Here is a 19,614-nt window from a genome sequence, read left to right as displayed (position 1 = left end):
CTCAAATTGCAAAAAAAAAAAAAAAGAAAGAAAAAGAAAGCAATAGACTGTTGAGGCAAACATTTCCCCAATGTTGCAGAGGTGCTGGGGCTTCTGTGGAGCCTTGCCAGCCAACCCTACAGGACTCGTCCCATAGTCGATCACCTTCTAGGACCTCGTCAACACACATTTCAGGGCCAATCTGCAGGGAAGGCGTTTCCTCTCTTGGTTTCCCTGAAAATATCCAGGCTTTCTATTTGCCTGAAATGCCCCCAATGGGCAAATCCATAGAGTGAGTGGCCAATGACCAGCGGTTGGTGGAGTAGAGGGGTAGGGGTGGGGGAGGCAGTGGAGGAGGGAGTGGGTGGTGACTGACAGGCATGGGGGTTCCTTCTGAGATATGACCACATTCTGGAATCAGACGGTGGTGATGGTTGCATTACTTTGTAAATATAATGGAGACCAATGAATAGTACACATCAAAGAGGTAACTATTACAGTGTGTGAGTTGTATCTTAATTTTTAAAAACAAGCCCCCACCGGGGTGGCCTGGGTGGCTCAGTTGGTTAAGTGACTGCCTTCGGCTCAGGTCATGATCCTGGAGTCCCGGGATCGAGTCCCGCATCGGGCTCCCTGCTCAGCCGGGAGTCTGCTTCTCCCTCGGACCTTCTTTTCTCTCGTGCTCTCTCTCTCTCATTCTCTCTCTCAAATAAATAAATAAAATCTTTAAAAAAACTAAAATAAAATAAAAAAAAATAAAAACAAGCCCCCACCTTTCTCTTGGCTTTGAAGGTGAAGACCCAGCCTGGAGAATGTCAAGGACGGACTTGGCCCTTTACAATGGATGTCATCACCTTCTCCACAGTTCCTTGCCTCTGCACCCTTCTTTTCCATCACCGGTGGATGTTAAAAGTTACTACAATCTGTCCGAGCCCTGCCCTGGGTCACTGTCCTAGGCAGGCCACACCATCTTTCTCCATGTTCCCTTCGAAAGCCTCCTCTCTGCTGGTCTTGCCTCTCCTAACCTGGCCCCCTCCTATCCATGCCGCCCATGGCAACCCGACAAATCTCTAGAACGACATGGTTTAGCATGCCATTGTGTTTAAACTATGTCAGCGGTCTCCCGAGAAGTTCAAATATTGACGCGCAAGCTCCTTGGCACAGTTTCCAAGGAGTACATCTGCCTGTCCGGCCTCCTCCTCCTCGACCCACCCACCCCTGCCCTCCCCGCACCAGCCTTCTGGAGGCACCTGGGCTATCCTGAGCCACCTGGATGCTACTCACCGTTTATAACAGCCCAAGCGTCCCTCCTTGTGGCAAGTCACCCCTAACAAACACAACACAGTGTCGGGTCACACCCCCGCCCAGGACATGTTGCTTCTTGCACTCAATAAAAAACACAGTGTGTCCATTACGTCCCAGGTGGTGTTACAGGGAGATAGCGGTGAACAAAACGACCACAGGAGCTGCCCTTGTGGGGCTTACTAGAAACTTCCCTCCAGCACATCACTTATGATGCTGTCAAAAGGGTTGGTTTCCTTATCTGGGTACTCCCATCAAAACAAACAGGTCTCTGAGAAATTATTAATTGTACCACCACTAGCTCCAGCAAAAATACAGTGGTTCTTGGAAAATACACAGACGCCCAGCAAATGCTGCCTGGATGGACGCGTGCCTACGACGGGAAGGAGGTGTTAGATCGGCGCTCCTCAGAGCCAGCATGGTCCGAGGCCATCTTTGTTTTGTTCATGCATCACACAGGATTGAAACGATCTCTTCACTCATCCACCCCATCTCCCAAAATGTGAACTTTCCAAAAGAATGGCCATTTCCTTAAAAACAACAACAACAACTCGGTATTCCCTATGTCTACAAAATACTAAGTACTCAGTGCAATTGAAACAGCCAAGTTTAGCCCATGATAAGGGGGCCAGGTCCCGGGACCACATGGGACCCCACGCTTTAGAAGGTCCCAATGTGGCCTTCCTCCAAGCCACGTCCATCCCACGGGGTCAGGAAGCAATTCAAAGATTTGAGGGTCAAAAGGGATGTGTGTACCCACACTTTGTGTGTCCAGGACCCTAACTGCCTCAATGGGTAGGTATTTACCTAAGAGAAATTAAAACGTATGTCAATACAAAGATTGTACACATGAATGTTCGTAACACCTTTCTTTTTAATAGGCCAAAACCAGGGTGCCTGGCTGGCACAGTTGGTTGAGCGTCTGACTCTTGATTTTGGCTCAAGTGTGATGTTCTCAGGCTTGTGAGATGGAGCCCCACAACAGGTTCCACGTTCAGCGGGGAGTCTGCTTGAGATTCTCTCTCTCTCTCCCTCTCCCTCTGCCCCTTCCCCCCATCACACACTTGCGCGTGCTCTCTCTCTCTCTCTCAAATAAACAAACAAACAAATATCCCAAACTGGAAGGCATCTAAATGACCCCCAACAGATGAATGGATAAATAAATTGGGGCTCACCCCTGAAACAGAATACTACTCAGCAGTAAATAATGACTGTTAATAGACACACAACATGGGTAAACCTCAAATAATGATGTGGAATGGAAAACTCAGACCAAAAAAAAGGGTATATACTGTATCATTCTAACTGTATAAATGTTCTACAAGATGCAGTCTTATAGTGACAGAAAGCCTATCAGTGTTGGAGGAGCTGTGAGAAAGAAATTGATTACAAAGGGGCACAAAGAACCTTTTGGCAGGGAAGGGATATGTTCATTACCTTGACTGTGGTGATGCTTTCACTGATGTGTCTATTTCAAAACTCATCAGATTGGACACTTTGAAAACCTGCTATCTATTGCTTGTCATTTAAGTCTAAAGAGAGCCATTAATGGGGAAAAAAAAAAAAGCTACTATACCCAGGTAGCATTTCTGAGCTGTCAAGTTCATAAAAACCCAGTATTTGACAACACATTTTAAGAGAAAGGTTTAGGGAAATGCAGACTCTTCTTCAATGCGGGTGGAAATGCAAAATGGTCAATGCAGAGAAATCTGGCAACATCCATCAAAATTACAAAAGCACATGACCCTCGGACTCAGCAGTTTGCTCCTGAGAATTCACCAAGCAGATACACCTGTACACCCTTCCCTGCGAAGTATAGGTGCCAAGATTATATACTGCAGCACTGTTGGTAACAGCTCCCTTCCCCATAAACATAAATAAGCCAGTGTCCATCTCTGGGGCTGCTTAATATTAAACTATGATGCCTCCCCCATGTGGAATGCTAGGTAGCTCAGAAAGAGAGACAGCTCCTTATGAACCAACAGGAGAAATCTCCCAGGATATACTGCTAAGTGAGAAATAAGCAAGATACATAACAGCAGGTATGGATTACTATTTTGTATTTAAAAAGGGGAAAGAAAAAAATATAATACCGAAATTTTCTTGTGTTTGCATTAGGAAGCACCGAAAATGTATCCAAGCAATTCATAACGCTGGTTTTCTTGAGCAGGGGCCAGGGAAGGGGTCAAACCGGGGACGGGAGGGGGTGGGGGGACAGCATTAAGGGAGATTTCTCATTGTTTTTTATCTTGGATGCATGTAAATAAAAATTTTTTTATTATAAACTTTTTAATATACATTTAGAGTCCCTGGCCTGGAGATCAACTTCCTTGAAGCACGTCAAGATTAAATGGGGTCACAACTCGTAAAGAGCTCACTGAACAGTAGCAGCCTTCCTCGCGATCTCCAGCCTGCCTGCCTCAGAATCACCCTGAGCCCCCAAAACTGCAGGTTCCGAAGGCGCCTGGGTAGCTCAGTTGGTTAAGCGTCCGACTCTTGATTTCAGCTCAAGGTCATGACTTCAGGGTCTTGAGATGGAGCCCTGCGTGCGTCAGGCTGCATGCTCAGCAGAGTCTGCTTAAGTTTCTCCCTCCCTCTGCCCCCACCTCTGTGCTCTCGCTCTCGAATAAATAAATAAATAAAATCTTTAGAAAATTAAAATAAAATAAAGTGCAGGTTCTGGGACCCCACCCTGGATGCGCCCAATCAGAATCCCTGGGGGGTGGTGCCCAAGGACCTGTATTTTTTTTTTTAAGTCCCCAGGGGATCATACAGGCTGAAAGAGGAGGTCCGTGACCTTCTGATGGGGCAGATGAGGGACATGTATTCAGTCCGTGTTTACTCAGCTCCCACTATGAGTCAGGCGCTGTTCCAGAACCTGCTTTCTTGGGGCTTATATTCTACAGGAAACAAGCAAAGACAAACAAGAAAAGTATTAAATAGTGGCATATGGAATGCAAGTATCAAAACAGGGTGGTGACCTGGCAGGACTAGGCAGACAGCCAGGCTGGAGAAGGGCGCTCTGACGGAGGTGACATTTAACCTGAGATGGGGATAACAAGAAGGAAGCCGCCCTGCAAGGGTGGGGGGGCCTTCTGGGTCAAGGGAAGTTTGAGCGTGACCCAGAGCACGATGGAGCGAGGGTGGTGGTGGGGGCGGTGCATGAAGGAGCATCTGAGGGCCCGACTCGTTAGGGCTCTGGAAGCCAGGGTCCAGAGCATGGATTCTATATGGAAGGCACTGGAAAAGCCACAGAAAGGTTTCAAGCACCAAAGTCATGTGACGGGGTGTTTTGAAAAAGACGACGCCGGCTACCACGGGGAGAGTGGCTCAGTGGGAAGCAGGGCTTGGCGGGGGAGGAGTTTGTTGCAGGAATACGGGGGGGGGGGGGGGGGGAGGTGCCTTGTGTGAAGATGTGGCTCTGGACATGCCGAGACGTGGATGGCTACGGGCCCAGTTTGGAAGGTGGTGCCCACAGGGCTCCATCCTTACTGGAGTCCCAAGTGGACCGTGGGCCTGGAAGGAACACCAGATGCCTGAGCAGCAGGTGCGTGGGCCCACGAGCCTTCAACTGAGGTGGGAGGGGCCCCAGAGAGGAGACCCTATATACGTACTCTGTCTGCTGAGAATGATACTCACTTAGGACATGAAGCCAATTCCAAAAAAGGACCATTTAAAGCTGCCCCTTAAGCTCTTGAGAACAAGAAAAGGCTAAGTGGCTTCCATCTAGTTGAGGTGTGAAGAGCCAACAGAGGGCCGAGCAAACCAACGTGGTTGGGCTGAGGTCTGGACGAGGGTGGAGCCATGGGTCCCAGGAGTTGGTCAAGATCTAAGATGTAAATAAGTGCCTTATACTAAATTTAGCCTCTAGAGGGTTATTTTGTGGATTTCACAAAGTGGCCTCCAGCTGCCCCTGACCCCAGGCCTGCTGCATATAAAGCAGCCGACCGACATTCCTTCCCTGCTGGCCCGACTTCTGGTTCGGTGAGAGTTGCTGGGAGAGCTGGGTGGTGGGGGGAGGGGGACCGTCAGGGCCTGAGTCACCTCAGGCAAAGCAGAGCGTCACAGCAGGGCCTGAAGGAAGGGATGCAGGCAGGCAGGCAGGGGGCAAGTGAACTGCCCTGGCTGAGGCCTGGGACAGAAGCAGGTAGACCAGGTTAAGACCGGACACGCTCATCGGCTACATGACTTTGCACAAGCAGCTTCACTCGGGGAACTTCAATATTCTCATTTATAATGGGTGGATATCCACCCGGTTCCAAGGACGGTGGCAAAGACTTCGTGAGGAAATAAGAGAAATGAGAAGCACCTAATACCGCACCTGGCACACAACAAGGGCTCGGTGAAAGGCAGCCGCCAGAACAGGGTGGAGTGCAACTCCACACAGAAAACAGGACTGAGGCACACACACCATCAAGTGACAAGCCCCAGTGGAGTGACAACTGTCATGGCCTTCGTGCCTCGAGCACGAGCGGAAAACTGCAACACGTATGAAAGCGTGGATAGAGCAGATATGAAAATCCTTGCTAACTGTTGTTCCTATAAATACGTATCAGCTCTAGACAATGAGAACAAGAGAATGCACCATCCTAGGCACCCATGGGACACTCAGGAAAAGCAGCAATAGGGGAGGTCCCAAGAAATGCAGGTGTTCAAGCCCCACCTCAGACCTACCGAATCAGAAATTCTGGACGTGGAGTCCTGTAATCTAAATTTTGTATGGGGGAGAGAGGCGCAGAGAGAATCCTAAGCAGGCTCGATGCCCAGCGAGGAGCCCAATGCGGGGCTCGATCCCACGACCCTGAGATTATGACCCCAGCTGAAATCAAGAGTCGGACATTGACGGAGCCACCCAGGTGCCCCTCCAGTAATCTATTTCTTAACAAATCTTCCAGATGATTCTGAGGCACACTGCAGTTTAGGAGCCACTGATTTAAGTGGTCTGGCAGTGGCATGCCAGGTGTAACTGCGGAGCTTGTAAGAAATGCAGAGTCCCAGGCTCAGCCCAGACCCACTGAGTCGGAATCTGCATTTTATCAAGATCCCCAGGGCGTTCATCTGTGTGTGTGAGCAGCTCTGTCTAGAGCTCTAGCCCAACCCTGTCTAAGAGAACGGTAATTGAGCCACACGTCATTTAAAAATTTCTATAGGCACGCATGGGCGGTTCAGTCATTAGCATCTGCCTTCGGCTCAGGTCATGGTCCCGGGGTCCTGGGATAAAGCCCCCCATCGGGCTCCCTGCTCCGCGGGAAGCCTGCTTCTCCCTCTCCCACACCCCCTGCTGGTGCTCCCTCTCTCGCTGTGTCTCTGTCTGTCAAATAAATAAATAAATAAAATCTTTATAAATAAATAAATAAAAATTTCTAGTAGCCACATTAAAAAGAGTAACAGTGAAATTAATTTTAATGTATTTTATGTAACCCAATATCCAAAATATTATTGTTTCAACAGGTATTAGGATTTGGGGGGGCGGGTACTGTGTCTTTGAAATGTGATGCTTCATACTTTACACATCTCATTTAATTAGCTACCCCTCAAGTGCTCAAAAGTCCCCTGTGGCTAATGGATGCCTTGTGAACAATATGGAAAAGAGTACAATTTCCAAATTCTTTTTACGAAGCCATCATCATTTTTACACCGATACGTCTTTCTAATTTTGCGCTGTCACACGACAGACCCATTTAATATTGTGGTTAAAAATGAGGACTCTAGAGCCAGACTCTCTCTAACCCTAACCCCTAACCCCTAACCCTAATCCTAATCCTAACCTAACTCTGGACTCTGGAGTCAGACTCTCTGGCCTCTCACCTTAGCCTCAATAAGGAAATTCAGTTAAGTTTGTGGGTCATGAAATTAAGACATGAAAAATCCCTATTTATAAACAGTAAACATTTCAAGAAAAGATCTCATTTCTAATAGCAACTACATAAAAAATAAAATTGGGGGGAGAAGAGTCAATGAGATACTGTGCAGGACCTTTGCTGAATGAAACACGAAAGCTCTCTTCCAGAGCAACAAGAAAGAGAAGTCAACTGAAAGAGGGGCGCCTGGGTGGCTCAGTCGTTAAGCGTCTGCCTTCGGCTCAGGTCGTGATCCCAGGGTCCTGGGATCGAGCCCCGCGTCGGGCTCCCTGCTCGGCGGGGAGTCTGCTTCTCCCTCTCCCACTCCCCCTGCTTGTGTTCCCTCTCTCGCTGTGTCTCTCTCTGTCAAATAGATAAATAAAATCTTTAAAAAAAAAAAAAGTCAACTGAAAGATGCACTGTGCTCATGGAAATACTCCCAATGGTAAGGACGTTAATCCCCCCTAATTTCAGTGTAATCGCAAATGAATTATCAACAGGATCTTTGCACCAACCATGTGAAAGGTTCTGTCCTACATGCTTGGGATTTATCTAAATTAAAACAAACAAACAAACAAACCTGTGCTTAGTAGATAACCTCCTAGTAAGGTGTTTCAAGGTTCGTAAATATTAGGGCTGGAGCATGAATGTATGTGTATTTTTTGTTTTGTTTTACCAAGGAAGAATTATACAAAACCCTCATAAGGATTGCCTATGGGGAGAACACCTGGGGTAAACTGCAACTTTCTTTTTTTACCTTTGTATACCATTTAAATTTTTAAATGTTTACAAATACTTTGTAAAATGTCAGTGTTAATTATCTGAGCAATGAATAAGACATGAGTTAAGACATTTTAAAATGTGTGTATTTAAAAAAAATCATAACGATGATGACTGGTGAAATCTGGATCAAGGCTCTATCCTTCCTCTGCTGCCGTGAGCCATTCCAGCTCTTTCTAGGCGCATCCCTCTGGGCACGTTTGGTTCCTCATATGGAACACCAAGGCGTTAGATTCGCTCTCTAAGGGTCTGTGCGCAGTTCTAATATTTCTCGATTCTTTCTCCCACTCATGCATTCAGCTGGTTTTGGAGGGCCTACAATGTTACAGGTGCAAGGGATCTAAGTGTGCCAATGACTAGCCTCAGGGACCTTAGAGTCTAGCTGGAAGGCTGGTATTTAAGCAAATGATCCCACAAGAAAATGCACGCGTGCATTGCAGTAAGCACCATGGAGGAGGGGGCGTACCCGGACAGGGGAGATCAGCAGGTCTGAAGGCAGGAGGTGGGGCGGCGGGGGAAGAGTCTGGGCGAGCTGAGCAGCATGACAGGTGTTAATGGGGGTTTACAGGGAGGCGGAGGTTGGAAACAGTCATTAAGAGGAGAACAGCGAACACCTACAGAAGGGCTGCCAAGCAGCTTTGAGGAGTCTAGAAAGGCACACAGCATTAAGGGGCATTCAACTGATTATTTGTCTAATGAACTGAAGAAATGTCATGCAGCTAGGGTAATTTTTTAAATTATATTTTTTAAAATATATTTAAATATATATTTTAAATATATATTTATATTATATTAAATTTAAATTATATTTAAATTAAATTATATTATATTTATATTTTTAAATATATATTCCAGAATATATATTTTGGAAGCCCTTAGAAGAACCCATTCCCTAAGATCTGCATCATTAAGCAGACATTGGCACTCAGATATATAATCTGTGATCCACATCTTTGAGCTAACCCTCAGTCAACTTCGTGGAACCCCAGGGGTAAAGAAAAGCCACCAACTATTCCACAAGCCAGGTACAGTACTCAGGGGCAAGCGACAGTCACCAGTGTGCCCCAGGAACCCATGGGGTATGTCTGAGTGCCGAAGCACCTGTGAAATGTAATACTTCGACCCGCATCGCAAAAGAAGCGAAGACCCTGGGAAGAACTCCAACAGTGATAATGGTGGGGGGGGGGGGGCAACAAAATCATTTGGTTTCTCAAATGTTCACAAATTACAGGGTAAATACAGAGTAAATTAACAAAGGCAGCATGGGGAATAAAGAAAGAAAAAAAAAAAGGCAGTAACCAAAACCTGCCTTCCAGCTACATGGAAAAACACTCTAGTGCCCCAAGTAAATAAATAATAAAAGGATATGGAAACAATACACCTTGAAAACTCTCGCCCCTCCTCTGTTCTCCTGGCCAGAAGCAGTGCTGACAGGTTTGCGCTGCCTGGGCTACATAGCCGGCTAGCATTTATTTATCTAACAACACCCGAGTCCCCAGTCCCCTTTAACGAATCAGGCAGGGCATTTCAATGACCTGAAGCCCGTGGGTTAGCGTATCCCATTGTTTTACTCCAAGTTCCAGCATGAACTCCTAAGACAAGGTACCCTGGCTCCTGGACTAGATAAATACTAGAAATACGGGGTGCTCAGATCACACGATTTTCCTCCCTCCCATCCCCCACCGTAGGAAGGCTCTTGAGACTATATACCCACAAGGAAAAATAAAACAATGCATAGCCATTCTCACCACGCCTAGCCCTGGTTTTTGAAAACACCTCAATTCCTATCGGTTCTATCTGTTTCACAATGATATAGCCTTAACCTTGCCTGCTCACACATTTTCATGTTATTTCTTAAACACATGCTATGCCACCAGCCCAAGCGAACTGTGCAACCACCAGGGACGGAACAGAACATGAACAAAAACAAGGCAAAAAGAAAGAAAAAGGAAAAAGGAAGGTGGAAGTAATAATCCAGGATCACAGAATTTTAGAGCTAGAGGCAGCTTTGGGGAATAAAAAACAGGCTCCAGGACCTGCACTAGGGCAGACAATTGGTACCAAAGAAGGACCTAGAAGGGTCTAGAGAAGTCTAGGAAGGTAAAACGCTGACTAGCTGTCATTTCTGCAGTAGGCCTGGAAACACTTTCTCAAGGCTATATTGCCGCTCCTCACTGCACGGCCTCATGCTGTGGTGTGTCAAGGCTGCTGAGAAAATCGAAAGCCGTCTCTGGCCTAGGGCAGTGGGCTGGCCTCCATTGTGGCTGTCAGACCCAACTCCCCGTGGAGCAGAACTGCCAAAGAAAGGAGTTGATATTTAGGGATCAAGCCAGTTTTGCTCGGAGGTTAATTTTTCATAACACGTGTCCTAGGATTTGATAATACTTGATGTAACACGATTTTACTCCCCTTCATTCTACCGTGAAAGCAACAGAGGGGTTCACTATTATCCCATTTTACAGATAAGAAAGCCGAAGGTTAGTTTTGTTTTTCAAAGACGGTGTGCTGCCAATGACTTGGCGACCAGGACTGCCTTTCTGTGGCTAGAGCAACATCCCACGGGTAGCAAGTATCACTAACAAAGCAGCAACAGAACCCAGAAAACCCTAATTTCTAGCTCATGGCACCAACCTGCAGATGAAGAATCGTCGAAGTGCGATCACGAGGACGCCTATAAAAATGCTTTAAAAAGGCAGTGACACATCGTATCACCGTAGCACTGGAAAGAAAAAACAGCAACGTCCACAAACCCTGAGAATCTGAAACCCTCTATGGAAGCGGCAAGATCAAGCAGTCGGCCCTGGGTCTGTGTCCTGGTCATGACCTGGCCTGCCTGGACTGTTTTGCTCATTTACTCCCTCTGCATTCTGTTTCAGTCAAATGAGGACACTGGTTAAACAAGACATTTTCAGTTGCACCCAAACTGGGGGTTATTATTTTAAAACACCCAGATAAATTATGGCAAATCCCTGTGGTATAACATTATAGTAGAACAGTCAATGGTGAGATCCAAAGTATAAAAGATGAAGAGAGGGGCGCCTGGGTGGCTCAGTCAACCAAGAGCGTCTGACTCTTGCTTTCAGCTCAGGTCACGATCTCAGGGTCATGAGATGGAGCCCCGAGTTGGGCTCCGCACTGGGCATAGAGCTAGCTTCAGATTCTCTCTCTGCCTCTCTCCGCCATAAAAAAAATACATTACGGGACTCCACCTCCAGAATTTCTGATTCGGTCTGAGGTGGGGCCTGAACATTTGCCTTTTCATGTGTGAAGTGAGTGCTGTTTCTATCTTTGGGTGTTTGAAGATTTCTCGGGACCTCCTCTACTGCTGCTTTTCCTGAGTGCTGGGCATGGAGGCTGCTTGGGATTTTCTCTCCCCTCTCCCTCTGCCCCTACTCCACTCACGCTCTTGCTCTCTCTCAGATAAATAAATAATCTTTAAAAAAAGATATGAAGAGAAAAGCAAGTTATAAAATATGTATAACATGGGGCGCCTGGGTGGCTCAGTCATGAAGCCTGCCTTCAGCTCAGGTCATGATCCCGGGGTCCTGGGATCGAGCCCTGCATCGGGCTCCCTGCTCGGCGGGAAGCCTGCTTCTCCCTCTCCCAGTCCCCCTGCTTGTGTTCCCTCTCTCGCTGTGTCACTCTCTGTCAAATAAATAAGTAAAATCTTTAAAAATAATAATAAAATATGTATAACATGATGTCACCATTATCCATGTATGCATGCATGAGTATGTGTAGAAAAAAACTGGATGTATCTACTGCAAATACAACATTAATATCCCAGTGGCATTCTCTGAGTGGTGTAATTCCTGGTGATTTGTATTTCCTTTTTCATGCTTTTCTAAGGTCCATCTGTATTTTCCAGTGATTATGTACCAGATTTGTAACAATTAAAAAAATAAATGACTTTAAGACTTTAAACTGTCCTCATACACACACTTTTGGTGGGAATGTGAATAGGAATAATTCCTTGGAGAGGTGATGTGGGCATATCTGTACAAGTTTACACTGAATACTCTTTGACCCAGCATTTCAACGTGTAATGATCCCACTCTCACAACTGCACAAAGAAGTAGAAGAAAGGACCATCATTGCAGCTTGTTTGTAATAGCAAAAGACTAGAAAACTTAAATGTCCATCAACAGGGAAATACTAGTACATCAGGGCACCTCTATTCAAGCAAATACAGCCCAGTAGAGAAGCTCAGTGATGGACTGACACCAAACTATCTCTAAGATACAGGAATAGGTGAAAAAAAATCAAGGTGCAGGATATATGCTATCATTTGTGTAAACCTACTTTTCAAAATATATTCATACTCCATGATACATGTACCGGCTGTCTCCAGAAGGTGCCCCCAAAATGGTAATAATGTTGCCACAAGAGAGGGAAAGTGAGGGAACAGGAAAGCGGAAACCAGACGAGAGGGAAACTTCTTGTCATTGATAGCCTTCTGTCTGCACTTCGAATCTTTTACAAACACAAAACCAAACAAAGAACCTTAAAATGTAAAAGCCTGGGGGGAAATGGCATCAATTATTTTTCTAAAAGTTTCAGTACCTTATGCCAGAGTCCTCTTCATTTTGAAGGCAGCCCCCTAAAAAACGCTGCCTCCAGCGGGGGAAAAAACAAACAAACAAACAAACAAACCACTTGAGGGACGGCATGTGCTGCTGCGGACCCGGTGCCCTCATGCGACTTCGAGGACCAGGTTTGGACACATACGGGTTCAGCCAAAGCAAGAGCACTGTGTCCTTTGACAACAATGTCCAATTCTCACTTGTATGCAGTAAATAAGAAATAGTTTACCTTTCAGCAAAGGTATCGAGTTTCCCCAGCTCATCGGAGAGGCCAACAAGGGAATCCAAGGTCCCCACCTAGAAAGATCATGAAGAAGTTAGAGGCTCACGCTTTATGGCAGAGAAGCGTAGGTCACTTTCAACAACAGTGCAAGGAGTTCTCTAACCTCCATCTCTCCTTAGTTATTCTTGGTCAATGGCCGAACTGGAAAATGGAAAGAGCTGTTGAGAGAGTGGATGGGGGATATTTTCTAAGTTATTATTATTATCATCATCATCATCATTATTTTTGCCAGCAGGATAAACTGTCCTATATCTGCCATAGGAAGGAGTGACCACCGTGTCATTGTGAGATCCCAGCTCATTTTCTTCTTAGAATGGCGGTCTGCCAGTCATGTGAGTAATCCCCATAGCTGAGGAGATGTACCAGAAAGCAAGTCAAAGAAGCTGCCATTTCTGGGGCACCTGGGTGGCTCAGTCAGTCAAACATCTGCCTTCGGCTCAGGTCATGATTCTAGGGTCCCGGGATGAGCCCCACACTGGGCTCCCTGCTCAACAAGGAGCCAAGGAGCCTGCTTCTCCCTCTGCCTATGTCCCTCCCTCCCCCTCTACTCCATCCCCTCCTCTCCCCTCCAAATAAAATCATTAAAAAAAAAAATTGCTGTTTCTAAAGCCTTTCTCCCCCAAGATGTCCAACAATCCGTCTCCGTTCTCCTTTGCTATTACTAACAACAATCCCGCAGGCTCAGAGGGTCAGCGCCCCCTCCCACCTCATCATTCACGCGAGTCCTTTTCTTTTCAGATTACTTGTACCGATCCGCTTCTTAATGTGACAAGTATGACAGAGTCTAAAACTGTATTTAAAGAGCTAGTCCCCGGAACCAGAAGGAAAGGCTCTGTTTTCGTGTCACCAACCACCAATCAGACATTAAAAAGTAATCAGCATTAACACTGTGTGTCAACTATACTCTCATAAAAGAATACTTTTTAAAAAAAATACTTTAAGAAAGGTAATTAGGGGGGCGCCTGGGTGGCTCAGTTAAGTGTCTGCCTTCGGCTCAGGTCATGATCCCAGGGTCCTGGGGATAGAGCCCCACATGGGGCTCCCTGCTCGGCAGGAGGCCTGCTTCTCCCTCTCCCACTCCCCCTGCTTGTGATCCCTCTCTCGCCGTGTCTCTGTCAAATAAGTAAGTAAAACCTTAAAAAAGAAAAAAAAAGGTAATTAGGAAATGATGAGGCCCGGTTATCTCTAATACGTGAAGTTGCTTCTTTTCAAGTAACTTGTTGTTGAGCATCTTTTGGCGAGGGACCTGTCTCTTCTGTTTGCTCCCTCCCATCTAACAAGCTGCCTTACACAGAGCGGTGAGTGCACACTGATTCCCTAACCCTCACAGCGGGGGTCACCAGACAAACAGGGGCAGGTATGAAACAGGCAGCAACATATGGGTTCAGAAACCAGTGCTGCCATAACTTACCGGATCTGCAGCCCTGGTCTCCTTTCTCCGCCCTTCCTGATCTATCACGTGGGATTGGTAAAGATTCGAGATGATGCGTTTGAAGGGCCTGGCCCCCAACGTACCGCTCAATGAGCACTAGCAAACAGAGTAGCATCACTATGGTGCTGATGGCGCAGCTCTTAGGGCACAGGGGCGGACTGAGGTTTGAAAGAAGATTATATGGCAGTTTGCTACAAGAGGGGCCTCTGGGCAGTTGGGTGGCGCCATCCCTCTAGCACCCACAATGCATCTGCACAGGTGTCATCAAAAAATGCCTCAAGCTTCTTCCTTTTAGGAACTTGCAATCTTAGGAAGCACCGCAAAAATTCGACTATTCTGAAGCAAAAGGACTGTACACACCTTGCTCCTCTTTCACATTTGTTTCATTTTAACTTTGTTCTCCCCTGCAAGAGCCCTTAGACTCCTATCTCTTTCCTGTCGTATCTCTTTCTGCCATCCGCCCACTTATCATTACATTTCCTTCCTGCCTCCCCACCAGTACCAGAGGGATCCGGAATTTCCCACCCTGCTCCAGGTAAAGAGTATTACCGACGCTGAAGCTCTCCAAACCTGCACATTTAAACTGTATTGTTGGTTGCCTTAGATGTCAAAGACAAAACCCGAGGGATCCTACAACAACTCACAAGGGCGCAGGTGTGTAAAATGCTCTTCCCACTTTTTGAGGACACTGCTACCCACCACACCCATCTCTCCCTGTTCATCCTGCCCTGTGTCTGTAAGTCCAGAGGAACCACAACTAACTGGGCTATGGCGTCAAGTCCCATCCAGACCACTGACTTGCCCTGTGCATCCTCACCCCCAGGCTGATCCTCAGCACTGCTGTCTTTGCCCTGTTATTTTCTCCTTGGCTTCCCAGAACACACCCACCCACCGCAACCCATCACCTCCTTCATTCTCTCCAGCATTTTACCTTGAAGTCAGGAATCGAGAATTTGGTGTTGTAAGACAGGTTGGACTTGGAGGTTACGGTGTTCATCCTCTCCAGAGCTTGTAAATTCTCCTGATCACCAGGGGCAGAAATTAGCCAAAACTCCGACATGCTTCCCACCTTCTTTTATCCAGTTACTGACCAGAACCACAGCAACATACACAAACAGAAACAGGAGGAGACAAGTGTCAAGTATCTCTACTCCTTCACCACTCCCTTCCCTCAGAATTAATCCTCTCCAGGATGTGTTGCTTTTACCGTTTTCCATTCTTTGCCCCTTTGACCTTCCAATTCAGATTCTCTAGCTCCAAGGACACCATATGCACAAAGCAACGAGCTGTTTCTTATCTCAACTCTGAAAGCCCTCAGGGCTCCACAAAGACTCCCAAGCCATCCATACGGTGGTTCTGACCGGTTTTAAGGGTTGGGGGAGACGGCTGGGGAGAACCAGATTGCTGTCCCTTTGACTTCCCCCTCTCCTGACACCACAATGCAAATGGGGGAGGGGAGCACAGCAAGCCAGACAGGGGGCACGGCAAGCCCGGCATGGGGCCCTCTGAAATAGTTTCTTCCTTTCCACGTTGTACTTTCCGGGATGCAGGATGGGGTGAAGGCAGGAATGAGACAAGGAAGCAATTTCACAACAGGCCCTCGGACAAACCCCCGATCTTAACTGACCAACCTCGAGAATAGTGCTAGCCTTAAAAACAGACTTCAGAAGAACGCCTCTTTTTTCCAAATAAGAAGAAAAAAAGGTAGTGGGATGACTACTGAAGTCCTTTTTCCATAAGACCAGGTGTCCACTCTGCAGAGGTGGGTAACGTGCTGGGCCTGGCAGTGTCTGTCCAGCGTCTGCAGCTTCCAAAGGCGATTAGTTCTGCTCATTCAAACGTGCACACACCCACACCTCTCTCCCCCTCCGCCCGTTCCTCCCTTCCCTGCGCCTCGCAAAGCGCCTCCGACGGCTAAGGGGGAAAACAGGGTGACAGCCAGAGGCCCGTCCTGGAAGCTTTGCTTTTTGACGACTCCCTTAGTCCCTCCCAATCCCGCGCACTACCAACGCAGTTCCTCTCGGGCTCGACTGCTGATGGCCTGGGGACAAACTGGCCCCACGCGCAGGAGCTGGGGAGATACCACTTGCCCGGCCCCGGGAGGGCGCCGCGGGGGCGCCGGGTCCCTGGTTCCCAAGAAGAAAGCGCGGCCCGGGACGGCGCGCGTGGGCCGAGGCGAAGCTGGGACCGGGGCGCGCGGCGTGGCTTGCGCTGGCTGGCCCCCGGCTCGCGCCTCTCCCGCCGCCGCCCCGCGCCCCCGACCCCGCGGCGCGTGCTTACCGGGAGCCGGCGGCCGCGCGGGCGGGCGGGCGGGCGTGCGGCGGGCGAGCGCAGAAGCGGAGCGCACGGCCGGCTCCCGGGAGGCAGCGGCTTCTGCCCGGCGCCCCGCCCCGGCCTTTTATCCCGAGTGGGAAGGCGGCCCCCGCCCGCCCCTCGGTCATTTGCATACCGGGCCGCCCGCCTCCCGCCGTGGCTGGCCCCGGGGTCCCTGTCCGGGCTGCGGCCGCCGCGCGTCCGGGCGCCGCGCGGGCACTGGGTCCACCCGCGGGGTGGGTGCCGGCGGGATTCTGGGGAGCATCGGGCGGGGGGGCGGGGTGTCTCCAGCCCACAACGTGGCGGGGCACACCGGACGTGGACGACCGAGAGGAGCGGGCGAGGCGAAGTACTCCGGACCGGGACGCCCGCCCCCCGCGGCCGCCGCCTCGCTCTCCACCCCCACCCTGCGGTGACCCGGCACGGGGGCTCGGGAATCATCGGGCGAAAGGACTGATCTGTGGGAAGAAGCGCAACAGGTCCACCTATGTTTTCAGAACTCACCCGGGCAGAGGACCAAGCAAGCCTTCCTGTCCTCGTGGGCGTGCGCTTGCCCGGGTTGCCGAGGAAACTCTCCAGGGTCCCACGCGTCCACCTCACCTTACCCCCCTTCAAAACTGCCCTGGCTATAGGAGGGATTTAAAATGTAGTGTCTCACTACCGCGATGTGGGTTCATGATCCCTGCTGTTTGAAAAAAAAAAAGAGAGGGAAACCCAGAAATTAACCTGGGAATGTTAAAAGACAAAAACTCTGAGAATTCATTTTCTCCGGAGTAAGAGGAGGAAACGTGAGTGTATCCTTCCCTGTGGACAATGTTTTCAGTGGTTTCTGGGAAAGATAAAAATCTCAGAATTATCTTGGGTGGGGGGGTATTGAGGAATTCCTTGAGAAATAAGCTCCCCCTTACTAGATGAAACTAGTCAGACTATCAACCTAATTGCTGGGAATGCTTTCGGAATTTGGAAAGAAAGGTAAGGGAGAACTCCAGATGCTGCGATGAGAAGGCTCAGATGCAGCACAGAATGGTGGCTTGTAAAGGTCACAACATGTCACACTGCAATCCTATTGTGGGTTCGGAATTAGCAGTTTGGAACTCCCAGCACCTGCATGGTGCATCATCGTTATTGGGACACTTGTGGGCATTAGTCAGTCCTTGCAACATCTTCCTGAGGGAGGACACCTGAAACCAAGGGATGAGGAAACTCGGTGTGCACAGGGAGGTAAAAATGGTAATTCCAGCAAAGGAGTGGCCTGGTTGGACCTTGAACCCAGGGTCTTCAATCTTGTACCTGACCCAGTAATGTCATTTCTTTCCAGCTAGGCCAAACGGAATCATAGAGCTGGGCACAAACGCACTGGTTAATGGCAGAGCCATGAGGGGGACTTAGGCCTGGGATCCAAGGGTCCCTTGCCCTGTTCCCAGCCAGCCCGTGGGAGAATGCGTGCTTTCTGTTTCAGTCAATGTTTTTCTTCAATAATCCAAACCATCGCCCTGGTTTCTCAGACGTTGGGCAACCCATTTAGAAGTATCCCCGACTTTGCTGATGGCACCATTCCTTCTATAAATATGGCTTCCTCTAACAAGCTTGTTTCATGAAATAAGAGTTGGACACAAAATAACATCTGGACATCCGATTAAGAAGTTATTGAGGACCTACCGTGTTCCTTGTCTTACTTAGAATCTTCCTACTCAAAATCTAAAATCTTTCTGATTATCGTACATCTTGGGCTTCTTGTTACAGACTGGAATTTGTAATCGCTTGGCTTGTTTCAACTAACTTTTTTCTGCTTATAAAGGTAATTCTGTGCTGCTTTATAGAGGATTTGGAAAACGGAATTTTTTCCAACAGTCTGAAAATAACCATGTTAACATCTCTCTGTTACTTTTTAATGCGTATTCATATATACAGACTTAGACTTTGGGGCAGGATTGAGATTAGATATTATTCATAAGGTTTGGCATCCTTCTGTTGACTCTTTTTTAAAGATCAAAAAATTATCAAGCCTATCTTATCAGTGAAGGATAATCCAATGTCATCAGCAATTTACCCAGCTCAGAACTGGAGTCAGATATATTTGATTTCAAAGTCAAATAAAGAGATCTTGTTGGACAACTTACATCTTAAAAGGAAAAAAAAAAAAAAAACAGAGAGAGGGAGGGAGGGAGAGAGAGCGATGAAAACAGCACTGTCTTGCCCCAAGGTTCTTTCGATTTGCGGTTTTCAAAGGCAACATCTGTACTCATCGGTTCTGAATGGACTTGTGTTATTCTGTCAAGTTTCCCTATAATCAATCAACCTTTAACACAGAGAAATAAGGAGAAATTCACCCAAAGTCATGGAGCCTCGTCCCTTGGTTTATCTGGAGAATACAAAACAGCATTCCCACCCTATAAGGAAAGTGGTTCCTTTTCATATATCAGCCCCGAAGCCGCATTTAACAACCCGTGTTCAGTTCCTCCAACTGTCCGCACACTCCCAAAGTCTCTGAAATCTCCACCTAAGTGACTGCAAGTTTATGCGCCTTGACCACTGCTTCGAAAATACCCGTAGGTTATGGAAAGTGCTTCAGAGACACACCCCGAAAGAACCCAGGTTATAAAGAACACGATCTCTTCCTGGGAATAAAAGCGAGGGAGGAAATGCTATCAGCCTGGAATCATCTCCAGGTTATTATGAATTTGGCTTTGGCTACATAGTCCAGAAATGTCACTGCAGTTGGCACTGGTTATGGATTGAGCCAGCTGAAGTCTGTGCAAGATGGAACAGTCCCGTCAAGTTTGGGAACCAGAAGGACCAGGCTGGCCTACTTGGTCTCCTCTTCTTCAGCCTCTCCCAGATGGTGCCCTTTGGATCTCTTTGTTGCTTCGTGGCGAGAACCCTCAGAGGATGCTCCTTACAATTAACGCAGACACGTAATTCCATCTGCAGGTGGCTCAGGTGGATTTTTCTAGGCTTTTCCAAGAAGAACCCAGGGAAGTTTCTCAATAAGGACAGCTCTCTGGTGGAGATAAATATAAGTGGAGTTGTCTGCTGAGTCAGTAGGGTGTTGGAGAAACAGAGCAGGCTTTGGTATCGGGCAATTGGATGAGCTACTTAGCC

General features: G+C 47.9%; 1 protein-coding gene across 3 annotated transcripts in view; it reads right to left on the bottom strand.

Annotated features, from left to right (window-relative positions):
- ATP6V1C2 (ATPase H+ transporting V1 subunit C2) overlaps positions 1-15,307 on the bottom strand; it is a 51,020-nt gene extending 35,713 nt beyond the window's left edge. For 2 of the 3 annotated variants that reach the window (XM_028099442.2, XM_028099443.2), the window contains exons 1-2: positions 15,131-15,259; positions 12,714-12,781 (exon numbers count right to left, since the gene is read on the bottom strand). In XM_028099442.2, coding sequence (XP_027955243.1) covers positions 12,714-12,781; positions 15,131-15,259 — 197 coding nt within the window. Of the gene's footprint in view, positions 1-12,713; positions 12,782-15,130 lie in introns of all 3 variants that reach the window. The other variant, XM_088026160.1, reaches the window with a different exon arrangement.
- Positions 15,308-19,614: the final 4,307 nt, after the last annotated feature.

This window comes from Eumetopias jubatus, unplaced genomic scaffold (genome assembly GCF_037043125.1).
Source record: "Eumetopias jubatus isolate StellerSeaLion01/CBP00866 unplaced genomic scaffold, mEumJub1_p1.0 scaffold_9, whole genome shotgun sequence".
NCBI classification, from domain to species: Eukaryota; Metazoa; Chordata; class Mammalia; order Carnivora; family Otariidae; genus Eumetopias; species Eumetopias jubatus.
The sequence above is the reverse complement of the archived record's forward strand: the minus strand, read 5'-3'. Positions and strand labels throughout refer to the sequence as shown.